Raw genomic sequence first — 21,146 nt, forward strand, 5'->3', positions numbered from 1 at the left:
TTGCATCTGCAAGGTGAGAGTCTCAGTTGTTAAACTTCAAGTACCCAAATAAAAGTAACTTCAGGTAAAAAAATAAGCAAGTATTCTGCAAAACAGTGAGGACATCAACATTGCAATAATTACCCATGTTGCACTAAATCACTTTATTTCATCACCTCTTTTCCTCCTATTTGAAGAGTGATTAGCATATTAAGCATTAAATACTTAAATACATTCTGCTGTGTGAAATGTTGGATATTTTCAGTTGCTCTGATGCTGTTTCTCTTCTATTCACACCTTTTCCTTTTATCATTCCACTATCTGCTCTCTATTTAGAGCTGCTTCTTTTAATGCCCCATTGAATTTAAGTCTACAGAAGTCATTACACTCACTCTTTCCATTTTTAATTTAAATTTTAGCTGCTATTTACAGATATGCTTGCAGAATAAGCAATGCCTGGACTTCACCAAAATTGTTATTGGATTTTTATAATTGAAACTTTGATCTGGCATTTACATATCATTATGGTTTTTAAACATATATATGTTTCCGAAAACTTTTGGCAAGAAATACTCCTAGTTGGCTGACTAAGCCAGTTCTTCTCTCAAACTGTTATCTTGGGAGAAATTCTGGTGAACATTAAGTTCTGGTTTAAATTTAAAAAAAAAAAGAAAACCCACATACAACAGTATTTCCTAAAACCTCCTGAAACGCTTTTTCCAACAAGATGTAGTAAAGTACCAACAAGCAAAACAAAGATCCAAGGTGATCATCCTTTAGAAACAGGTATGATTGAATAAGTATGTGAGTAGTTCTACTGAACTCAAATGCACATCTTATTAAAAAGAAGATAAAGAGCCTCAAAAAAGTCATGAGGAGAAAAAAGTCCTCTGTGACATCAGGTCTGACTACAAGATCATAGCACAAGATCTAAAGGGATGAAATATCATTCCACAGTAACCCTTAATTGTGAGAAGTAATCTTAAGTACTGTCTGCTGGGTATTTATTTTGATTTTTTTCCTTATTATTCTAGAGGGAGTCTGATGATTCTGCCTATCTTATTATTTCCCAGTCTTTTCTGGGAAAAAGACTGCCTTCTGCAAGGCAGGTTTTAGGCATTTGTTGCTTTGCCAAAATTTATTTTTAGGTTAATAGTTAGGTTTAGTTTTCATGCCAGGTACCTCCTTCGTGCTGAATTATTTTGGGAAGTTTTATCTAAAACACTTCTAGAAACAAATTCAAAGAAACTTTTATTTTACAAGAAAGGAAAATTTACTCAAAATACGCAGTACTCCCTCTGTTACGAAATAGCAATTTGACAAGTCTGAAGAATTTTCCTCTTCTTGCTGCCACTGCAGTGTACTCAAGCTTGAGCATATGCTCTCTGCACAGAATTAAAGGTGCCCATTGCAGTATTTCTCCCTAGATTTATTTGTACTGAGAAAATTTGATCCTACACTCTGCCTGTGTAGACAGATTCCATCTGAGACTTGAGAAGCTGAGATTTCTTTCTGCAGTTTCTCCACAGCAACTGAATGCCACTGTGACACTGTGCTCCAGACTTGCAAGAGAGGATAAAGTCAGCATATTAATGTTTTACAAAAAAATGAGAAAGTGATAAGTAGAAGAAGGAATACAATAACCTGAATCAAATGGGAAGGGGAGGGAGGGAAAAAAAGAAGGGCATTAGAAGTATTTGGAAGTGGTAATAGGAGTATGGGGTGTAAAAGAATAATGGAAGTGAAGCAGGAAGCAAAATTATACTGAAAAGGAGCAGCAGAGGCCCAGAATAGACCTGCAGTAGCAGTAGGAAGAAACACTGGAGCATAACAATTGCAAGGGGGTATGGGCAACATGTGGTGTAGCATCATGTTAGTTCGTAATGAGTAGGGTAAGGTGATAGAGTTAAACTGATGCAACTGTTGAATGCTGCTGAAAGAAGGGGTACCATCCCCTGCACCCTCCCCAACTACACGTTCCTACCATTTCCCCTCAAATTTACCTGGGCTTGGCCCACCAGTGATAAGCCACTGCAGGGGCCCAGGCTCACTCTAGGCTCAAATAGGAACAAAAGCTCATACAGGGGAGGAGGCAGGACAGAAGCTAGGGGTACATAGAGGGGAAAAGAGAGGAGCAGGAGCACCCCTCTGGACAGTAACTTGGCTGCTAGTGTGGTTTAGTTGTAATATGAACCTGCACCTTGAGCAATGCTGTTCTACAGTATCTGAACTTGGGCCTGTGCAAAGAAGAGCAGTCTGTTAGTGTAACTTAATGCAGATACCAGAGGTCTGTTCCATTGTTATAAAGCACCAATTGTACTGATAAACTACACAGAAATCAGGATGATCCTCCAAAATGGAGTTGCATTCTTGCCTTTTTAAATGAGGCAATTAAATACAAAAACCACTTTGAAAAAATGCTACATTTGCAAAATTGAATGTTCCAGTTACATAATGTCAGAACTAAATTTTTTCCACAGATCTTTATTCAATTCCTGTATGCATACAAATTATGATGCTATCTATAATGTTCCAATCAACTCAGCCTACAAGGCCCCAGACCTGAATCAAAATCTGATTACATAAACTGAAAATTTTTCCTTTCACTCTTCTTTCAGATCAAATAAAGCCAACATTTCATCCATCAATACTAAGGTGATAGCATAAGCGTCAAGGAATACGGGAATAGATGGTAACAAATTACGTTAAATTAAGGCAAAAAAAAAAAAATACTACTACATTCCTTATGTTTTTCCTTCTACAATGGTTTCCACCAACACCATAGATGAGTTTCATATGCTACAGGAAGCTTGATTTGGGTAACATATAGTAGAGATTATAAATAGTGAATGATAGGAGTTCTAAACAAGTTTATAAATATTTTTTAAAAATGAAATTATAGAAAACCTTCAGATTCCTCTGCACACAAAGGAAACCCACAAACTGTTAATGCTTCTTCATAAATATTTTCACCATTAGTGCTTAGCCCCTTGAACACTCCTTCTACCTACCTATCAGCTTCTCCTGACAATACTTCTGATAGAACTTTTTTCATAATCTATTGCAGCCTGAAGATTCCAAGGGAATTGTTTGTACCTTTGTCTGAAAAAGGTACAACATCTTCCCATATGCGATCTGTAGCAGCTGTAGTAATATCATCAGGGAAAGCATATTTTATTACTCACTGAGGTTAAAAAAATGACATTAGGGTATTGTCAATTATAATGTGTGGCTCATTTAATTAGATACATGGGTACTGGTAAAATTCCCCAAATGAAATACATCTGAGACAATTACTAGATACACAACGTGAAGCACTTGAGAGCTTTCATCTCCAGATACTAGTTTCAAAAGGTCCAAGTGCAGCACATTCTTATTCTACCTAAAAGGTTAACCCAGACATGTTGTGTTTTAGCCTGTGTAGGGAAGCACATGGTGCTGATTTTGAATGGAAAATAGCTTCTTCCTTAGGGTTAAATAATCAACAGTATTTATATTAGAAAAGAATTCTCCAACAAAATCAAGAATGTTTGGCTGCAAAAATTCTCATCACACATTGAAATTAAGGTGTGGCCCCATTATTTTTAGACGGACTCATGAAAAAGTGAGCAAAGAAGAATAAAGTGTTGTAGCCCTTTGTATTTCTGAAAATACCTATGCTAAAAATATTCCATGACCCTGCAATAACATTCTCCTTTGTACAACTTGCTTCTTTACTTCTTTATATTTTTCTCAGTGGCAAAGGTCAATTCTTTATGGCAATACCCATTTTTCTGCCCGAAAGAAGCCCTCATAGTAGAGATCACCACTTTATTCTTCTGAATTTCTCTTTAGAGAAATTTACTCATTTTAAAAATTGTCTCTTTGACTGTGGTCTCCAAAATATGGTACAAATGACAGGCCCTAAAGCCTCAGAAAAGGCCATGTCTAAACATAGGATTGTTCGTGTTTTCCAGGGAAGCCGCATCTTGTTTCTCCAGTTTGGAACAGAGTAAAAAGATCATGCCATCCTTGTTCCTTAGATGAAGCTGCACACACATCTCCCAGGTCTGGTTGTGATGCAGGCAATGTCTACATCAGTAAACAGTGCAGCACCACAGGAGCAAATCAATACAGAGAAGCATTTGATGCTAAGATTGTGGCATTCATGTTACACATTTCAGGAGTTTTTAAATCTGACTAGCACTAATCTGGTCCTGGGGATTGAATACCCATTAGCAGCTGAAGTGCACCCTTCTGACTTCATTCCCCTGCAAGGAACCCAGGACTGTGAGACTGCTCTGCGGTATACACCAAAGCATGGTTAAATGGGAAGATTCAGGATATTCACTTCAAAAGCTCACTTCTGATCTAAATTAAAATGCTATCAAAGATGCATCCACACCTTCTAACAAAAGAAGCCTATTAGCTGGCACAGGAAAGGAGACTATGCTTTGATTCCTGGAGAAATTGAAAGGAATGCCTGGCCAGACTTATCAGTATTCTCTTTTTACCACGCATAACAAAAAGTCATTCCAGAGACTTTATACCTACCAAATACAACCATTTCAAGTATTCATATTTTACTCAGGTGATCTGAAAGCATAACATTGCAGATATTTAGAATGGGCACATCACTTACAGTGTCTCCTGTGTGCACTAATGAAAACTGGGAAATTACTGTTAAGAGACTCTTAGGAAAATGTGTTTTGCATTGTGTAGTCCTGTAAGATTTCAAAAACAATACATTATGAAAAAATGTACTGTATATATGCTGCAGGGAAAAGTTGCAAGTTCATGAAAGTATGATACACATCTGGGAAGCAGGGACAGCTCTTAAACTGGGGACAGTCCCCTAATAACTTTAAAAGTGTTGCTAAAATCTTTCTTGTTCTGTCTTAACAGCATGCAGCATAATGCAAAACAAAAAAGTAGCAGATTTCTATAGTGCAGGTATTTGTTTTTTTTTTTAAATTATTGCTAAAAGGCCTTAAAGAATTCTTGCACGCTTGTGCACCTGTAGAGCAGCAAGTCATGGCATTACCATGGCATTGTTGTGTTTTTCACCACCATTTGACAGTTTATTCAAAAGAAATCGAAAAATGTAACAGGAAGTCTGTCAGCAGACTGTGATCATAAAAGTCAGTACTTTCATGAAAGCCTCAAGGGGCACACTTTGAAGTAAGAAAAAAAAACCCAATATAAACACAAAAGATGGAAAATCACTTAAAGCAAAATAAGTGTTCCTCAAATGATCCTCAAAACTCTACAGAAAAAAATAATTTAAGTAACACTATAGTCTAAATTAATCTGGCAAAGGCATACAGGCAAACCACTAGCAGAAATTTTTTTAATTAGTTAAAGACCAATTAACATTGACAGGCCTAATTCCTCAGCACTATATGCCTGCATAGTTTATTATTTAAAATAACCACTATCAAACAATGTTAAGAAGGCAGACCATACTACAGAAATGGTAGCTGAAACATGACGTGAGTATAGCAGAGGGCCAAAACAGGAGAGTGAAAAAGCAAGAAAAAAAAACAGAAAAAAACGGTGCTGAATGGAGCTTGCACCCTAATTCTCAGTACCTGAGAATTTTTCTTTCACCAAAACAGGAAATGCTTTAATACTTACTTAAAGAAAAAAGCTTGCTTATTCTACTGAAATAAGACGCAGCTGAGCGCCCGCAGGCACCCAACCCCCTCCTCACGGCCTATCCGTAACGCGTCCTTCCCGCCTCCAACGACCGAAACACGCCCTTCCCGCCCCTAACAGCCGCTCGCTAAATAACGGCTTCGACACCGCCCCCCCCCCCCCCGAGGGATTCTGGGAGTTGTAGTCTGAGGCCCGGCAGGGCGGAACTACAAGCCCCATAACAACCGGGAACGGCGGAGGCGAAGGGTCAGAGAGAGGTGGCGCCATTTTGAGAGCGAGGGGTTGCCTACGCTCCCCTCCCCCCGCCGCCGCTGGCCGGCACCGCGCTGCTCGCCGAGGCCTGGCCGGTAGAAGACGGGCTGGCGGCTTTGCCTTGAGGTTGGTCTCCTCCCCCGCGCGCGGCAGGAGCCGCCGTTCGGCGGGGCCGCACCGGGAAAGCCCTTATTCCGCCTTCCCCCCCCGGTCGGGCGGGGGCCGTGCGGGAGGAGGCGGGCGTTTCCGCGCGGCGGCCCGCTGCTGGGGCGGTGGGGCGGAGGGGGGAGGTCGCCTTGTTGCACTGGGGCGGGAGGAGGGAGCGGCTGATGTTCCTGCCCCACCCCCAGCGAGAGGCTGCGAGGGCGGGCTGGTAGTGGCGGCCGCGCTCCGGCGCTCCCGCCTGCCGGTACCCGCTGCAGCCCGCCCGGCGCGGGGGCGGCGGCCGCGGCGCCTCCTTGCCCCGCCTGCCAGAGGCCCCTTGGCAATGTCTGAGGGACGCTGGGCCGCACGCCCTGCCTCGTCCTGCCCAGAGGGAGGTGGGCGCACAAGCAGAACCGTGCGCTTCCCTTCGCCTGTCAGTTGTGCCAGACACGTCCGCCTTTTCCAGGCGGAATTTGTTATCCAGGTGGAGCTTAAGACCAGAAGTCACTCGTTTGAGATGTCCGGATGTTTGGCAGTCTAGTTAAAGTCGTAATTTGCTGTTGGAGGTACTGTATGCAGATCAGGTGCAATGCTTATGGATAATTCTTTACAGAAATACAACAGCACTGTATCTATCCCATCCTAGAGGTGAGACTGTCATATAGAGGTTGTACTTCCTCAGTACGTGCTTGCTTATCTGGCAGGTTCGAGAGAGGCTGCCCTTTATATCCTTCCTAAGAATGGTGATGCTGTTATGCGCTACTCTTCTGTCTCAAAGAATAGTTAGAGAAAATCTGTTTCAGATGAACTAGAAATGATATCGTTGTGTGGGAAAATCACAGAGCAGCACCCTCCATCATCACAGAAATTACCGTGCAACAAGTGTTCAAGTACACTTTCTCCCCCCCCTTTTTTTTTCTTTTGTTATTCCACATCAAATTATGTGCTTCCCTTGAACGCCCTCCCAGGAGGGAGATAAGGATAGAAACAGATAAAGCAACTCTCTCTTTTTTTTTTTTTTGAGTATACATAGAGCAGTGTTTCTACAGTGACTCTAGCTGAGAGGTAGAGTCCTCAATACATACAATAACATAGTCACTTTCTCATTTGCAAAAAGGAGGAATCGGGAAGCTGGAGGTACGCGCAAAACAACGCGTATATCCTAGTCGCAAAATCACAGAATCATTTAGGTTGGAAGGGACCTCTGGAGATCATCTAGTCCAACCTCCCTGCTCAAGCAGGGTCACCTAGAGCATATTGCCCAGGATCACATCCAGACGGGTTTTGAATATCTCCAAAGAAGGAGACTCCACTACCTCTCTGGGAAACCTCTTCCAGTACTCTGTCACCCTCACAGTGAAGAAGTTTTTTCTCAGGTTCAGATGGAACTTCCTCTCTGTTTCAGTCTGTGCCCATTGCCTCTTGTCCTGTCACTGGGCACCACGGAGAAGAGACTGGCCTCATCCTCTTGACACTCCCCCTTCAGATACTTGTACACGTTGATGAGATCCCCTCTCAATCTTCTCTTCTCCAGGCTGAACAGGCCCAGCTCTTGCAGTCTTTCTTCATAGGAGAGGTGCTACAGCCCTCTAATCATCTTGGTAGCCCTCTGCTGGACTCTCTCCAGTAGGGCCATGTCTCTCTTATACTGGGGAGCCCAGGGCTGGACACAGGACTCCAGGTGAGGCCTCCCCAGGGCTGAGCAGAGGGGCAGGATCACCTCCCTCCACCTGCTGGCAACACTCTGCCTCAGCACCCGAGCATACCATTGGCCTTCTTGGCCACAAGGGCACGTTGCTGCCTCATGCTTAACTTGTTCTCCACCAGCACTCCCAGGTCCTTCTCGGCAGAGCTACTTTCCAGCAGGTCAGCTCCCAGCCTGTCCTGCTGGCATGGGCTTATTCCTCCCTAGGTGCAGAACCCTGCACTTGCCTTTATTGAACTTCATGAGGTTTCTCTCCACCCAACTTTTCCAGCCTGTCCAGGTCCCTCTGAATGGCAGCACAGCCTTCTGGTGGGTCAGCCACTCCCCCCAGTTTCATATCATCAGCAAACTTGCTGAGGGTGCACTCTGTCCCTTCCTCCAGGTCAACAATGAATACATTGAACAAGACTGGACCCAGGACTGAGTCCTGGGGGACACCACTAGCTACAGGCCTCCAGCTAGACTCTGGTGCCACCGACCACAACCCTCTGAGCTCGGCCATCCAGCCAGTTCTCAATCCACTTCTCTGTCCACTCATCCACCCCATGCTTCCTGAGTTTGGTACCTATGGGGATGTGATGGGAGACAGTGTCAAAAGCCTTGCTGGAGTCCAGGTAGACAACATCCACTGCTCTCCCCTCATCTACCATGCCAGTCATTCCGTCAGAGAAGGCTATCAGGTTGGTCAAGCATGATTTCCCTTTGGTGAATCCATGCTGACTACTCCTGATCATCTTCTTGTCCTCCAGATGCTTAGTGATGACCTCCAGGAGGAGCTGTTCCCTCACCTTTCCCGGGCTGGAGGGGAGTCTGACAGGCCTGTAGTTCCCTGGCTCCTCCTCCTTGCTCTTCTTGAAGACTGGGGTGACACTGGCTCTCTTCCAGTCCTCAGGCACCTCTCCTGTTCTCCAGGACCTTTCCAAGATGATGGGGAGTGGCCCAGCAATAACATCTGCCACCTCCCTCAGCACTCCTGGGTGCATCCCATCGGGGCCCATGGATTTATGGATGTCACGTTTGGACAAAAGATCTCTAACCCGGTCCTCCTCCACCAAGGGAGAGTCTTCCTTGCTCCAGCCTTTCTGTCTTGTCCCCAGGGTCAGGCATTCCTGAGGACTGGCCTGAGCAGTGAAGACTGAACCAAAGAAGGCATTCAATAACTCTGCCTTCTCTAGAGCCTTTGTCACCAGGGCACCCACCCCGTTCAGCAGCGGGCCGAATAGAGACGAATACGAATAGAGACCACCATAATACTGCAGCAGTGTTCCACCTCATTCCAAGGGAGAGGGGTAGTTGCAGGCCATGCTTCTCCCCCTTCTGACTTTAGTATTATCTCTGAAGTAGTAAAAACAAACAGCAGTATCTCCTCCAGTTAGACGTGAAGATTAAGGATGGAAGAACTTTCTTTCTTTCTTTCCTTCTTTGAGTTATAGGTGAGAAACTACCCAGAGTAAAACCTTCTGTTAGTTTTTGCAAGCAAACATGAAATGATGAACGTTACCTACAAATAATTTTCAAGTAAAGAAAAAACTTCATTTCTTGTCCAGAATGAGGAACATGTAACACTTTATTACTATTTATGCTTAGAAATGAAATGTTTCAAATTTCACAGAAAACAGCAAAATGAAGTCTCTAGCGGACAGAGTAGTCTCTTCCTGGTTTTGCACTGCATTTGATTTGGTTTTTTTTTTAACTGAATAAATTACTTGACACTTAGTTTAGAACACAGTGACTATTACTTTTTAGTGCGTTCTGTTTAGACCCCTTCAATGCAAAGAAAATCCAAGTAATTCTAACTATTACTTAAAGAGGTGGATAATAATGAAATTATGGCTTGACTGCTTGTCATTCTGGTAACCAGCAACACTGTCTTGCTGTTTATTTTTATTGCTCTCATCGTGGCTGCCTGGATATTTCTGGTACTTATGTACTCAATCTTAGGTCATAAGCTGCTGGGGCAGGGATTTCCTTCGAGTGTATATTTTTATACAATATGTATAGGTCTTGACCCCTAACAAGCGTCCTTAGTTGTCCCAAAAAGAAGATACATAATAACAGATTATGTTTAGGTCTTATTTGACTAAAACCAAATTATAAATGCAAGCCGGCATCTGTTTGGTGTTAAGTGAATTAGCTGAGTCCAGTTCCTGTTACAGAAAATAATCCTACTGATTTAAGTACGGTCATTTTTATTGATAGTCTTTGTAGTGATGACAGGCATTAGTTTGTGTTTAAACTTGGCACAGGTTTATCCCTATAAGGAAGATTTATTGCACTTGGCAGGTTGGCACAGGTTAGTGCAAATGAATGGTCAATGCAGATATTGGACTTTCAATAAGTAGAGAACAAAGGTTGTTGATCTAATTTATTTTTCAAATTTTAAGTTCACATTTAAAAAGAATAATCTGTAAATTATTTAGGATGTATCATAAAATGCAAGTACCAGGCAAGTACTGCACTAATGTGCTTCTGTGGTAAAGATATGCAAAATTGTGTATACAACATATGAAAGTTTACTTGAAGAAAATTTCCCATAGGTGACATAAGCATCTATTTTGGCTGAGTATGTTCCACTTGTGACAGTGGAGAGCCTGAGGATATGCGTCATAGGCCTGAATAATTTTTGATTTTGTTTGTACCTTTCTTTAAAGATGTGTGTGCTGATGACGTTTTTTTTTTTCTTCTTCTAAGATGCTTCATGCTGAATGTACAGTAAGACTGTTGGAGTGTCAGGATGAAATCACAATTGAACCGTGTTCTAAAAAAATGAAGTCAACAGAAGAGGCTTGTGAGAAACTCTGTAATGAAGATTACCAAAGTATTCAAGAGAAAGTGGACTCTGATGGAACATCTAGTGGCTTGGTACCAGGGTATGTCTCAGATAACCAAAGGGAATATGAAATGCAGAAGCAAGAGAAAATATCTACAGGTGTCTTGGAAACACTAAATGAAGTGCTTTCTGATAAAAATCTAGTGCTGAGTCAACCAGCTGATTCAGAGACTGTACAGAATATAAATCATCCATTTGTACTAGTAGATGGTGCTAAAGTTGAAGATAAGCAAGGCCCTTGTATTACTAGTAACGCTGATGAAGGTAATAATAAAAATAGCAGTAAATCATTCTCAGTAAATGGAAATGAATTAAATGAAGAGTTTATTACAAGCAAAGACTTTATCGGACCGCTTTACAAGCCTGCTGAAAGTAACAAACAGGATGAACCTCGGAGTTGCACTGCAGGTAGAAATAGTGAGGGAGATCAGAATGAAGTGTGTGAAAACAGAACTGAAAGAAAAGAAGCAAAGAAAATAGAGACCGTTTCTTCTGCTGTAACAGAAATAGATGATGAACTGTGCCAGTTTTATAAAGAAATTCACCAGCTTGAAAATGACAATTTAGATGGTAATTTTCAGGAGAAAGAAATTAAAGCTTCTCAGGAACAATATTCTACATATAACTGCAGTCAAACATCACGTGAGGATTGTCAAGGCACGTCATTGGGCAGCCCGCAACCCTTTTATGAGAATGGACAGTGTTTCTCTGGGGAACAAAAGAGTCAGAAAGCAAGTAATGAGCAGCAGTTTGACAGGGAAACAAGTGGCTGGAAAAGTGAAAATGCCTTTAATGGACAACTAGATTCTAAGTTTTGGAACAACTCAGTGCCTGAATTCAGACCTGCCTGGCAGTCAACAGAGTCTTTCATAGTACCTCAGGGACCTCTTCCTCCTCTGCCTCCTAGATTGAACCATCAGTCACATTTTCAAATACTTAATTCCCCACCACGAAAAACAAATGCTTTCCCTTTTCAAAATGACGAACTTTCTTACAAAAATTATCGTGGTTACCATGGAAATAATATTATCAACTGGCATGGTCCATTATCTGATCAAGGTGCCAGCTATGTTGGTCGTATTGATATCCATAGTACTCAGGTATCCAGAAATGGAAGTAATGACCAGAATGTACCCAAAAATAATGGTTTCTATGAAACCAGAGAAGAGTGTTGGAAAGATCCTAAAAATTACCATGCAGAAGGAATGCACAGCTTTTCTTTCCTGCAGTCACCTGAGGAAAAGTTGCGTAGTTCACAGAAATTGCTCCTAATTTTAAGAGGCCTACCGGGTTCAGGGAAATCAACACTTTCTCGGTGAGTAAAGACTTGAAATTTGGAAAGCTTATTCAAATCAAGATTTTAAAGAATTTTTAAAAAGTTTATCTGCAAGCCCTTAGGAAATATTGGTATTTGTAAATTATCCTATTAAAATGCAATAATTTTTACTTAGCGAGTAGTATGATGGTAGGGATTGAAAACGTTAGGTTTGGTTTTTTGTCTCAGTAAGAATTTTGATAAACAGGAGCTGTTTTATGCCAGTTTAAAAATGTTCTCTATCCATAAAATTGCATAATCTCTCAGTCTTCTGAAATTCTGAGGTGCACTAGTGTGGGATGGTCCGCCTCTTCTTTTTTATTCTCAAATTTCTTGCCTCATCATCCAGATTATTGATGAAACTCTTTAACAATTTGGGCACATTATCAACTGCTGGAGTACTCCACTTGTTTCTGACTACATGCCACCTGTTACTGATTGCATGAGGTAATGTCAAACTATGTTACATCCATCGTTCTGTCCTCATCCACAAAGCCAGTCATTTCATCAGAGAAGGCAGTCTGGCCAGTAAAGCATGATCTGTCTGTTGGAAGTCCACACTGACTGTTCCTGACTGCTTTCATGTCCTTCACGTATTTGGAAATGGGTTCCAAGAGGATGCACTCCATGATCTTTCCAGGGACTGTAAGGCAAAATGAGGTTGAGCAGCCCATAGTTCCCTGAGTCCTCCTCCTTACTTGTCTTAAATATCAGCATAAAATTAGCCTTTTCCCAGTTGCTGGGCATCTCCCCTGATCTCCGCAATTTATTCCATATGTTCACCTGAGCTACACAATCCCAGCCTCCTCAAACTCATTTGAATTCCAGTCTCTTTGTCCATTTCTTTCCAGTTTTGCTTCCCTACTGCTACACAACCATAGCTTTTGGTCTGCAACTACTAGCTCTGTACCTACCATTAACTGCTAAGTTGATTTATCTGCTCTTTCTTCCATTCCCTCACTTCCTCCCCAGATTAGGCTTCTTGTCCCTGTCTCAGCCAGTGGTGCGCTCTCATTCCCAGCTTAATTGTGCCAACATCATCCTTGCATTTCACTCTTTTGTCCTGTCCTCATTTCATGACTCTGCTGCTAGTTCCAAGCTGCTTGTTAGCATTTGTACTGCTCTGCTTCCCTTGGCATTCCTATTGGAGCCCCATTTTGTTTATTCTGAATTCAAATCATGCCTTGCCTTGGGGTTCTTAAGGTTGTATTGGGAGAAGTGTCTTCCTTATAATGCAGTTTTGGTGCTTACCCCGCTTGCTGCTGCTGCAATGATGTTCTCTTCAGGAATGGGCTTACTGCAGTGACAGTCTTTGCTTCTTCTGATGTACTTTGTATAAAAACAAGTACTTTATACTTTTATTTGCTATGCACCCAAGCCATTTTAAAGGCCTACATCTTGGCCAGATCTGGATTTTTTTTTTCTTGCCGGGGAAAGCAAATGCATGTGTGTGTCCAGATTTCACATCCTCAATCCAAAGCTGCTCAGAGAAAAATTTACAAGAATGTAATGTGATCAAAAATGCTGTAATATTTCCTTTTTTTTTGGAAGCAATTGAACAGTTCATTAAAAATTTTCTAAAACAATTTAGCCACATGCTACCCTTGTAATATCTTTAAGCCAATATACAAAAGTCTAATAAAATTAGTAGGAGTTGATAATGTGATATTTTATTTAACTTTTTCCAATGCTATGCACGTTAGAAGTTAGACCTGGATTTTTGGGATATTTTGCTACTGAATTTGGCGGGAATTTCAATTTTCCATTCCTCCATAAATATCTGAACATTAATTGAATAAAAATTGACATATGAGATTGGAAGAACAAATACTGGTGTCATTGAAGAAGTAGTTTTTCACTTAAATCCATTTTCAGGATTATATAAATACAGTTTATGCTTTGTCTGGGGCCATTCTTTCTGGAAGTGGAGTCTCTGGATCTTCTGAATGAAAGTTAGTATTGATACCTGTTGTTTCTAAGTATGTATTTCTTTAAAGATTGTTACATGCAATATTTTAAAATATCCTTTATGCAGCTCAGTAACAAAATAGATTTAAAAATAGTATTTAGTTACTGAACCACATCTGAACCACAGGAAGTTCCACCTAAACCTGAGAAAAAACTTCTTCACTGTGAGGATGACAGAGCACTGGAAGAAGTTTCCCAGAGAGGTAGTGGAGTCTCCTTCCCTGGAGATATTCAAAACCCGTCTGGATGTGATCCTGGGCAATCTGCTCTAGAGGACCCTGCTTGAGCAGGGAGGTTGGACTAGATGATCTCCAGAGGTCCCTTCCAACCTAAACGATTCTGTGATTCTGTGGCTATCTGTTTTTAACTTGTCTGTGATATATTAGCTGTTTTAAGTAGGTAGGGAAATTTATTACATTTTAAGAGATATTCTTTATTATAATATGATCCCCCAGAGTAGGCTTATCAGAATGCAGTTTGGGGTACTCTTTTAGTTTTGAAGAACTAAGATTAAAGAACGATGTGTGGGTGTGCATCTTTGTTGGCAAAGATGTGTATTGGCTTGCTAACCAGTTAAAATAAACATTCTGTTTTCAAGATAGGTTTTGTAGGTACAGCTAATATATTTTATCACATCAACTAGCATGTTTGCAAAAATTAGGTGAGCTGCTTTAATCTTGATGTCTGCTTTAATGTCAGCGTCTTACTGTACCCAAAGGTGAGTGTTCAGTTGCAGGGAATACATATGGTGCAAAAGAGCTGTATTACAGCAGCTTGATAATACAGCTACTCATGTTAGGCATGTGCAGATATTGATGCTTATTAATTTATAATAAGCATTTATAATTTGATCCTCTATTACAAATATGCCTCCTTTTCCTCCCTTCCCTTTCTCCCTTCCTTCCTTCCCGCCAAAGTGGGATATAATCTGTCTTTAGGATTTTGAAAGTAGTGATACTTCATTTGCACAGATGTACTTTTTGTTGTGTCCATGTCATAGTTCATGAGCCTGAGATGAATTTTATTTCCAAATACACATTAGAGATGTGTGAATCATTCTGTATGAAGTTGACAAGTATGTTTCTGTGTTTTAATTTTACAGATTTAAATACTATAAGTTTTGAAAGAGGTAATTATCAGGCTTTTAAAATGTTGTGGTTTATGGTTTAATTTCACACTTACGAAGCAGGATATGAACATTGCTGTAATAGTTGAAGCTTCAGTTCTTAAACTCATTACTTAGCATTACTTTGTGGTGTTGAATATGTTGGAAAGACTGTGTTGTTTTGGCCTATTTCGCAATCACTCTGTCTTTCCAAATTACATAGTCTTAGGATTATTCTTGCAAATGTACTTCACTGTATTAGGTCTGTTACATTAGTTATAGATTTAGATATAAATTGTGATGCATTCTGAACTTTGAGAATGAGTGACAAAATATTTCAAGAGTAAACCTTGTAGATGGGTTTGCAGGATTCCCGAACCCTTGTCATTGTTGTTTCTTTCCTGCTAAAAATATTCATGCTTGGAAAATACTCACATTCTTATGCTCTAAGTCAGTTTCTCTACAGAGCAAACAAAGCAAACTGAGCAAACAAAGTCGATTTCTAGAAATAAAATTAGAGATGACTGCTGTATGAGTCACTGTGTGATGATTCATTAGTTTGTATATATCCTTACAAAAACTTGGGGTCAGTGTGGCTCCTAAGAGCTGTAGGGATGTGTCTGTGTATAGTCAGCTGAAGAATCGTGGCGCAATTGTTATTTGCTATCTCTTTTTTTTTTAAGGCAGATTGGTCCTTTTTCTTTAATATGTGCACATATACATTCAGCACACAAGAAGTGTGTGTCTAATTTTTCTAGTATTATAAATTGGCAGACGCAGAATACTGTAAATAATAAAATCAGGTCATATGTGAAATCATGGCTAAGCAACTTAATTAATATATATTCCTATTAAATAGCTTATGTAAGAGAGGAATCAATAGGAAAAGGGCTATCATATATGGTGTGCTTTGTGACACTGGTGCCATTTTATCTGCTTAAAAAAAATTGACTGTGAATCCTTTAGTGCTCTCCTAAGCTCATATAATACATACCTTGCTAAAGGAAAAGACTAACAAAAATAATTATCAAACAATGTCTGGCAAAGTGGCAGTACTTTAGGGTGTCATGCTCTGCTTTCTGAAATAGCATCGCTATTTGATGCTAAGGTAGCCTTAATACCCTGGAAAAGAGGGAAAGAGCAAGAACAAAAGAACAATTTGTATGCAGCTTTTGTCATGTTAATTGAGAGTTGCAGCTTTAGTAGTTTATTTTGGTCCTCAGGAATCTTAATTTTGTTGTTACACATCTGTGCTTTAACAGCAAAAATAACCACCAACATAGTTGTGGAACAATAAATGTAGAGTAATGTAAATTAATATGCAGTATAGTGTTTTATTTATTTTTTATTACCCAGGTGAAACTGGATGGTGAGTTCTTTTTCTAGCTAAGTTTTAAATGAAGATCTCTAGCTTGGTAACTTGTTATGTTAGACCATACCCAATGTTTAAGCTATGATCCAGAACTGATCTATGCTGATGATAGGTGGCAAAATGTAACAAATTCTTTCAGCAGGAAGTAAACTTAAGTAGCTGTTCCGGCAGACATTTATGGGCAAGCTTGGTAAGGTAGAACTAATACACTTCTGTGCCCCTAGGTTATTTGGGATTTGGCCAGCTCTCTTCCATTCCTGCTGCCTCAGCAGTAACACATGCCATAGGCTGCCAATACAGTTTAGATTTTTGTAGCCTTTGGGTGCATTGGCTATTTCTGGGTTGGAATAGTTACCTAAACTTCCATAGGGCAGTGGGTATGGGAGCATTGCAATAGGCTGTGAATGCACTTTGGCACTGATTGGCTGTTTTCTGTTTACAAATTTAAATATATTGTAGAAAATAAATTAAGAATAGTCAAGGTTTGTAATTTCACTTTTTTTTTTTTAAGATCAGATTTTAAATGGTGCTGTGCCATTGTCTCAGAAGGTTGCACAAGATTTTCCTTCAAACCCCAATTTCCAAGAGCTTTCTAGTGGTTTATTTGTCCTCTTCCCCTCCCCCTCCAAACTCTGAACAAAGGTGTGAATATTCAGTTCAGTTCTCGGCTGCATCCAGATTGCCTGTGATCAGATTGGTTCCCTGTTGTAACTACAAATGAGAATTGATATGGAAAATGTTAATAAATACATTAAACAATCCTGAGGTGCTCCAAACCTAGTGCAGTAGGAACGGTAAGCAGATCGGTGCAAACATCTCTGGGAAAAAGGAAAGAACAACAAATGAAGAAATAGTAGAGTAGGAAAAATACTACTTTAATTGAATTGGAATTATTAGAATATGTATGTATACTTCTGTAAACCGTTTTGAACTTTGCAGTAGCTCAGAAATAGGGCACGGTTAATTTTTTTTTTTAACCTGTACTCTTTTTGTCTATATTTCTTTTCCCTCTCTGAAATATAAAAATTGTAATGTTTTTGCGCTCTCCTTTGTTTAACAGTTTTCTGCTTGGCCAAAACTGTGATGGCATCGTATTCAGCACTGATGATTATTTTCGTCAGCAAGATGGATATACATATAATGCTGCTCAGCTTGGTGATGCCCATGACTGGAATCAGAAGAGAGGTGTGAATGCATAAAAGGAAACTTGACATAATGTGTAGATGTGTTAACAATATATATGAAATGGCATAGTGTATAATTAGTATGCAGGGTTTTTTTTGCGTTAGATTTTGTACTTTAGTTAAAGATTCAGATTTAAAAGGACAAAATCTTTCTTTGTGCTGTTTTACATTTGATAGTTGCATCTTGATGACAGTAATGAACCTTTTTAACACTCACAACAACAGAGTATCTCATTTTTTCCAGTATCTTTCCTGATCGGAGATTCATCCAAAATTCATGGAAATGTTTTTTTGAGGAAAATTTCAGTTCGCTTTATGTAGGTTAATGACTTCTCTAATACCTAGCAGTGCCTAAAGGTTGGATTTAATTGGGAAATAGGTGGATATTGACTGTTTTTTCAGCTTCACTTTCCCTATTGGTACAGCTGCTTGTGCTTGTGCAGGTTTGAGAGAGACACCTGGGGTGAGAAGGACTGGAAACAAATAAAAGACTGGTTCTCACTCTCTAGCAATTTTCTGAGAATCTCTTTGGATGTTTGGTCAGCTCTAAGGACTGGGCAAGCAGAGCAAGTCCGTTGACTGTACATGCAGATCCCTCTCTCTGCTCCAGTATCTCAAGTGGAAGTTTCCTTTCCATCTAGAGGAATCCTTCTCCACATCAAAAATTATGGAGGGCCAAGGAAAAAAATGGCAGCAGAGAAATTATGAATATTCTTCCTTCTTCTCCCCTCCCCAGCCTAATACAAAATGTTAATACATTGGGCAACATTGGAAAGAAAGACTAATATGAAATACTTGATCTCTGAATGAAGAATGAAAGAGTTTTTTTAGAGTAATCGTTAGAATATTAATTATAAAAAGATTTTTTGCGGTTGGAGTGCAGCAATAATAAACATTTCACACAAAATTGCCTGTAAGAGCCTAAGGAACAGAAGAGTTGATAAGGTAGCAGTTTGTGGATGAGAGGGCTCAACGCTTAACAAATATAAGGCCATCAAGCAGTTTTCACACGGTAATAATGGCTTCTTGCTGTTTCTGGCTAGACCTCAAAATGAAGATCTCTCTCATTCTATATCATTTATTTATTCAGTGTTTTTGATAGCCAAAACAAGAACAGTTGTTTATTGTGGTTATTCCAACACCCACACTGCAAAACATTTGCCAGAATAGCTTTAGTTTGAAGTTATAATGAATTCATATCTACTGTTTTGGCTAGATAGACAGAACTGTATGATTTGAAGTATTTCAGAAACTCTTGTTTTTATTTATGTGTTGATCCTTGAAATAACTGGTAATTCTGGTGGTCAGGATTCTTGTCTGGTGAGCAGGAAGTCCAGGTTCAAGTTTCATGTCAATCATGTCAGCTGCATAAGTTATTTATATGTTTGCTTAAAGGCATATGACTACATGTTTACCTAGAGCTGTATAAATTCTCTTGTCAGGATTGTGGAGAAAAACACAAAGATATCTTTTCTTTACAAGTGAAAAAATTAGTTGTCAAAATTATTGCTTTTTTTTTTTTTAAAGCCAATCTATTTTAGAATAAATGTGAGGAAAACCTTAGTTACAAATGAGACCCATTTTGGGAAAAAATAAATTATTTTAGCTGAACAGAATTTCAAACTCTGAGCTCTCAAATGTTTACAAGACTGATGTACATACCCTTGATGCTAAAGTGCTTGTTGAAGCTATAAAGTCAAGTTCACAAACATTAGGAAATAAATTATTTTGTCTGTGCAACTTTAAATATGAAATCAGTTTCACTCTTATAGGATTTTAGGCCCTTTGAATTCACTTTTTCAGCTTGGCTGTTTGTCTCCTATTTTAGTTGGTCCTGCCACTCTTTAACTGGAACTTGTTCCATCTTCCCCATCCATGTTTTTAACAATGTAGATTTGGCGATCCAGTTGGGTTTGGTCTCCTTTTAAAACTATATTTCTTCTTTTTTTTTTTTTTTTTAGATAGTGACTCTTAAAATTAGTTAATTAGTAGCTTTTTTATTTTTAAATAAAGCTTCATCTAAGGCATTACCTCAGCACACTTAGCATTCAGATGCAGAGTTAAAACAGAATGAAAAAATATGTTGTGTATTGGAGCTATAACATAATCTTTCTTCATAAGCTTCTGCAAATTCATGGTGGCCTGATTACCTTTGTTACTAAATTGGCCATTCTCTTGCTTCACTTTCTGATTTTTTTCCCAGCTCTGACAGCCTGTCAGTAGTCTCTTCTAGATTCAGGTATTAAAAAAGTAATTTGTGCCAGGTTAATGAAGCCAGGACAACATATTCTTCAGTTTTTGTAGCTTTCTCCGTTGATTCTTGAAGGATTCTTAATGCTTTGTTGAAACCGTATTTTATCTTTGTTTTTTTTGTATCCTTCCATCTACGCAGTTACTTCTCCGTCTCTTTTGATTTCATTTCTTTCCATTGTATGAATAGAATCCAGGTAAATTGAAGTATGTAAGATAAATCCCTCATTCTCTGCAGTAACTTGGTATTTTTTCCCTTGACATCCCTGCTTCACTCAGTGCACAGACAGGGCAGTGTTCACTGAATGGGCAGATATTCAATAGAAATATTTTTTAATTCTCATCACTCAGCGTGAGTTCCACTTTGCAATTTAGTGTGTGCTGTTTTAACTTTGTTTAATGGAGCATTGTGAAGTCTTCCAGAAAATTTTTTGCATGACAGTAACCTTAGTATTTTAGGTTTCAGATATTTCGGTTCTTTTTTCCAGTCCATCATCTAAACTCCATATGAGCATTAGTGATATTATAGTCTGAATTTTACGTTGGCAAACTACGGCACAGTTGCTAAAAATATCCTCTTGTTTTGATATTAGAAGGATGCTTATTTGATTTATCAAGCCTTGGGTTTATGAAGATATACCATTTTAGACATCAGGGTAGTTTTCTATGCTGTGGAACTTAGGAATCTCACATACCCAACAGCTTTTCATGTTTTGTCCTCTAAACTCCTCCAACCGCACCAATCTCCATTTTGTCCTGTAATCCTTAGGGTGTTTCTACTGGGTAAAAAGCAGTGTAATCTTGCTAGTCTTAAATTAAAAGCATGCTACTACGTAAGTATCCTGCTAAACAAATTGCATCATGGCTGCGTTCGGTATGTCTTTCCATCAATGGAGGTGTTAACTTGAATGTACCTTCTTCCTGGTTGTGGTTTTATAGAACCTAGAAGCAGCTCCTTATTCCTGAGGTTTCTGCCCTCTTTTGGATTTGACTGAAGTTGAGCAGTAACTTCAAAAGTCATTCGAGCAGACACAGCATGATTGTACCCTTTTTTTAATGGATCTCTCCAAGATTTTAGAAATGTGATGTCTTTCTGTGAAGATCATATGTTTCTTAGCAGTTTATTGAAGAAGAACTCAATACGTTTACCACAGGTCCGAGTTGTAAATGTGGCATGTGTTAGCTGGCAGGGCTGGTAAAGCTGGAACCAGGACAGGGTTTCATGCAGTCATCTCAATACTGGTACTTACTAGGCATCACACTCTGAGCAGCTCTGCTATGTTGTTTTTGACTTTTACATTTCCTGTTTACCCTTTTGCATCAGTTCACCACTACCTCATTTTTGTGTCCCTTGCTTCTTTTTTTCTTTTCTTTTTTTTTTTTGCTTTTAATTATTTTTACTCCT

General features: G+C 39.6%; 1 protein-coding gene across 7 annotated transcripts in view; it reads left to right on the forward strand.

Moving 5' to 3' along the window:
• The first annotated feature begins 5,833 nt into the window (after nucleotides 1–5,833).
• The window catches only part of LOC104151574 (NEDD4 binding protein 2 like 2), a 49,288-nt gene continuing 33,975 nt past the window's right edge, over nucleotides 5,834–21,146 (forward strand). For 5 of the 7 annotated variants that reach the window (XR_011138681.1, XM_068930096.1, XM_068930102.1 and 2 more), the window contains exons 1-3: nucleotides 5,834–5,994; nucleotides 10,409–11,862; nucleotides 17,368–17,492. Coding sequence is in view for 6 of the 7 variants with exons in the window: in XM_068930096.1 (XP_068786197.1) it covers nucleotides 10,409–11,862; nucleotides 17,368–17,492 (1,579 nt within the window). In the remaining variant the exon portion in view is untranslated. Of the gene's footprint in view, nucleotides 5,995–7,546; nucleotides 7,694–10,408; nucleotides 11,863–17,367; nucleotides 17,493–21,146 lie in introns of all 7 variants that reach the window. The other 2 variants (XM_068930099.1, XM_068930100.1) reach the window with 2 other exon arrangements.

Source organism: Struthio camelus, chromosome 1 (genome assembly GCF_040807025.1).
Source record: "Struthio camelus isolate bStrCam1 chromosome 1, bStrCam1.hap1, whole genome shotgun sequence".
NCBI classification, from domain to species: Eukaryota; Metazoa; Chordata; class Aves; order Struthioniformes; family Struthionidae; genus Struthio; species Struthio camelus.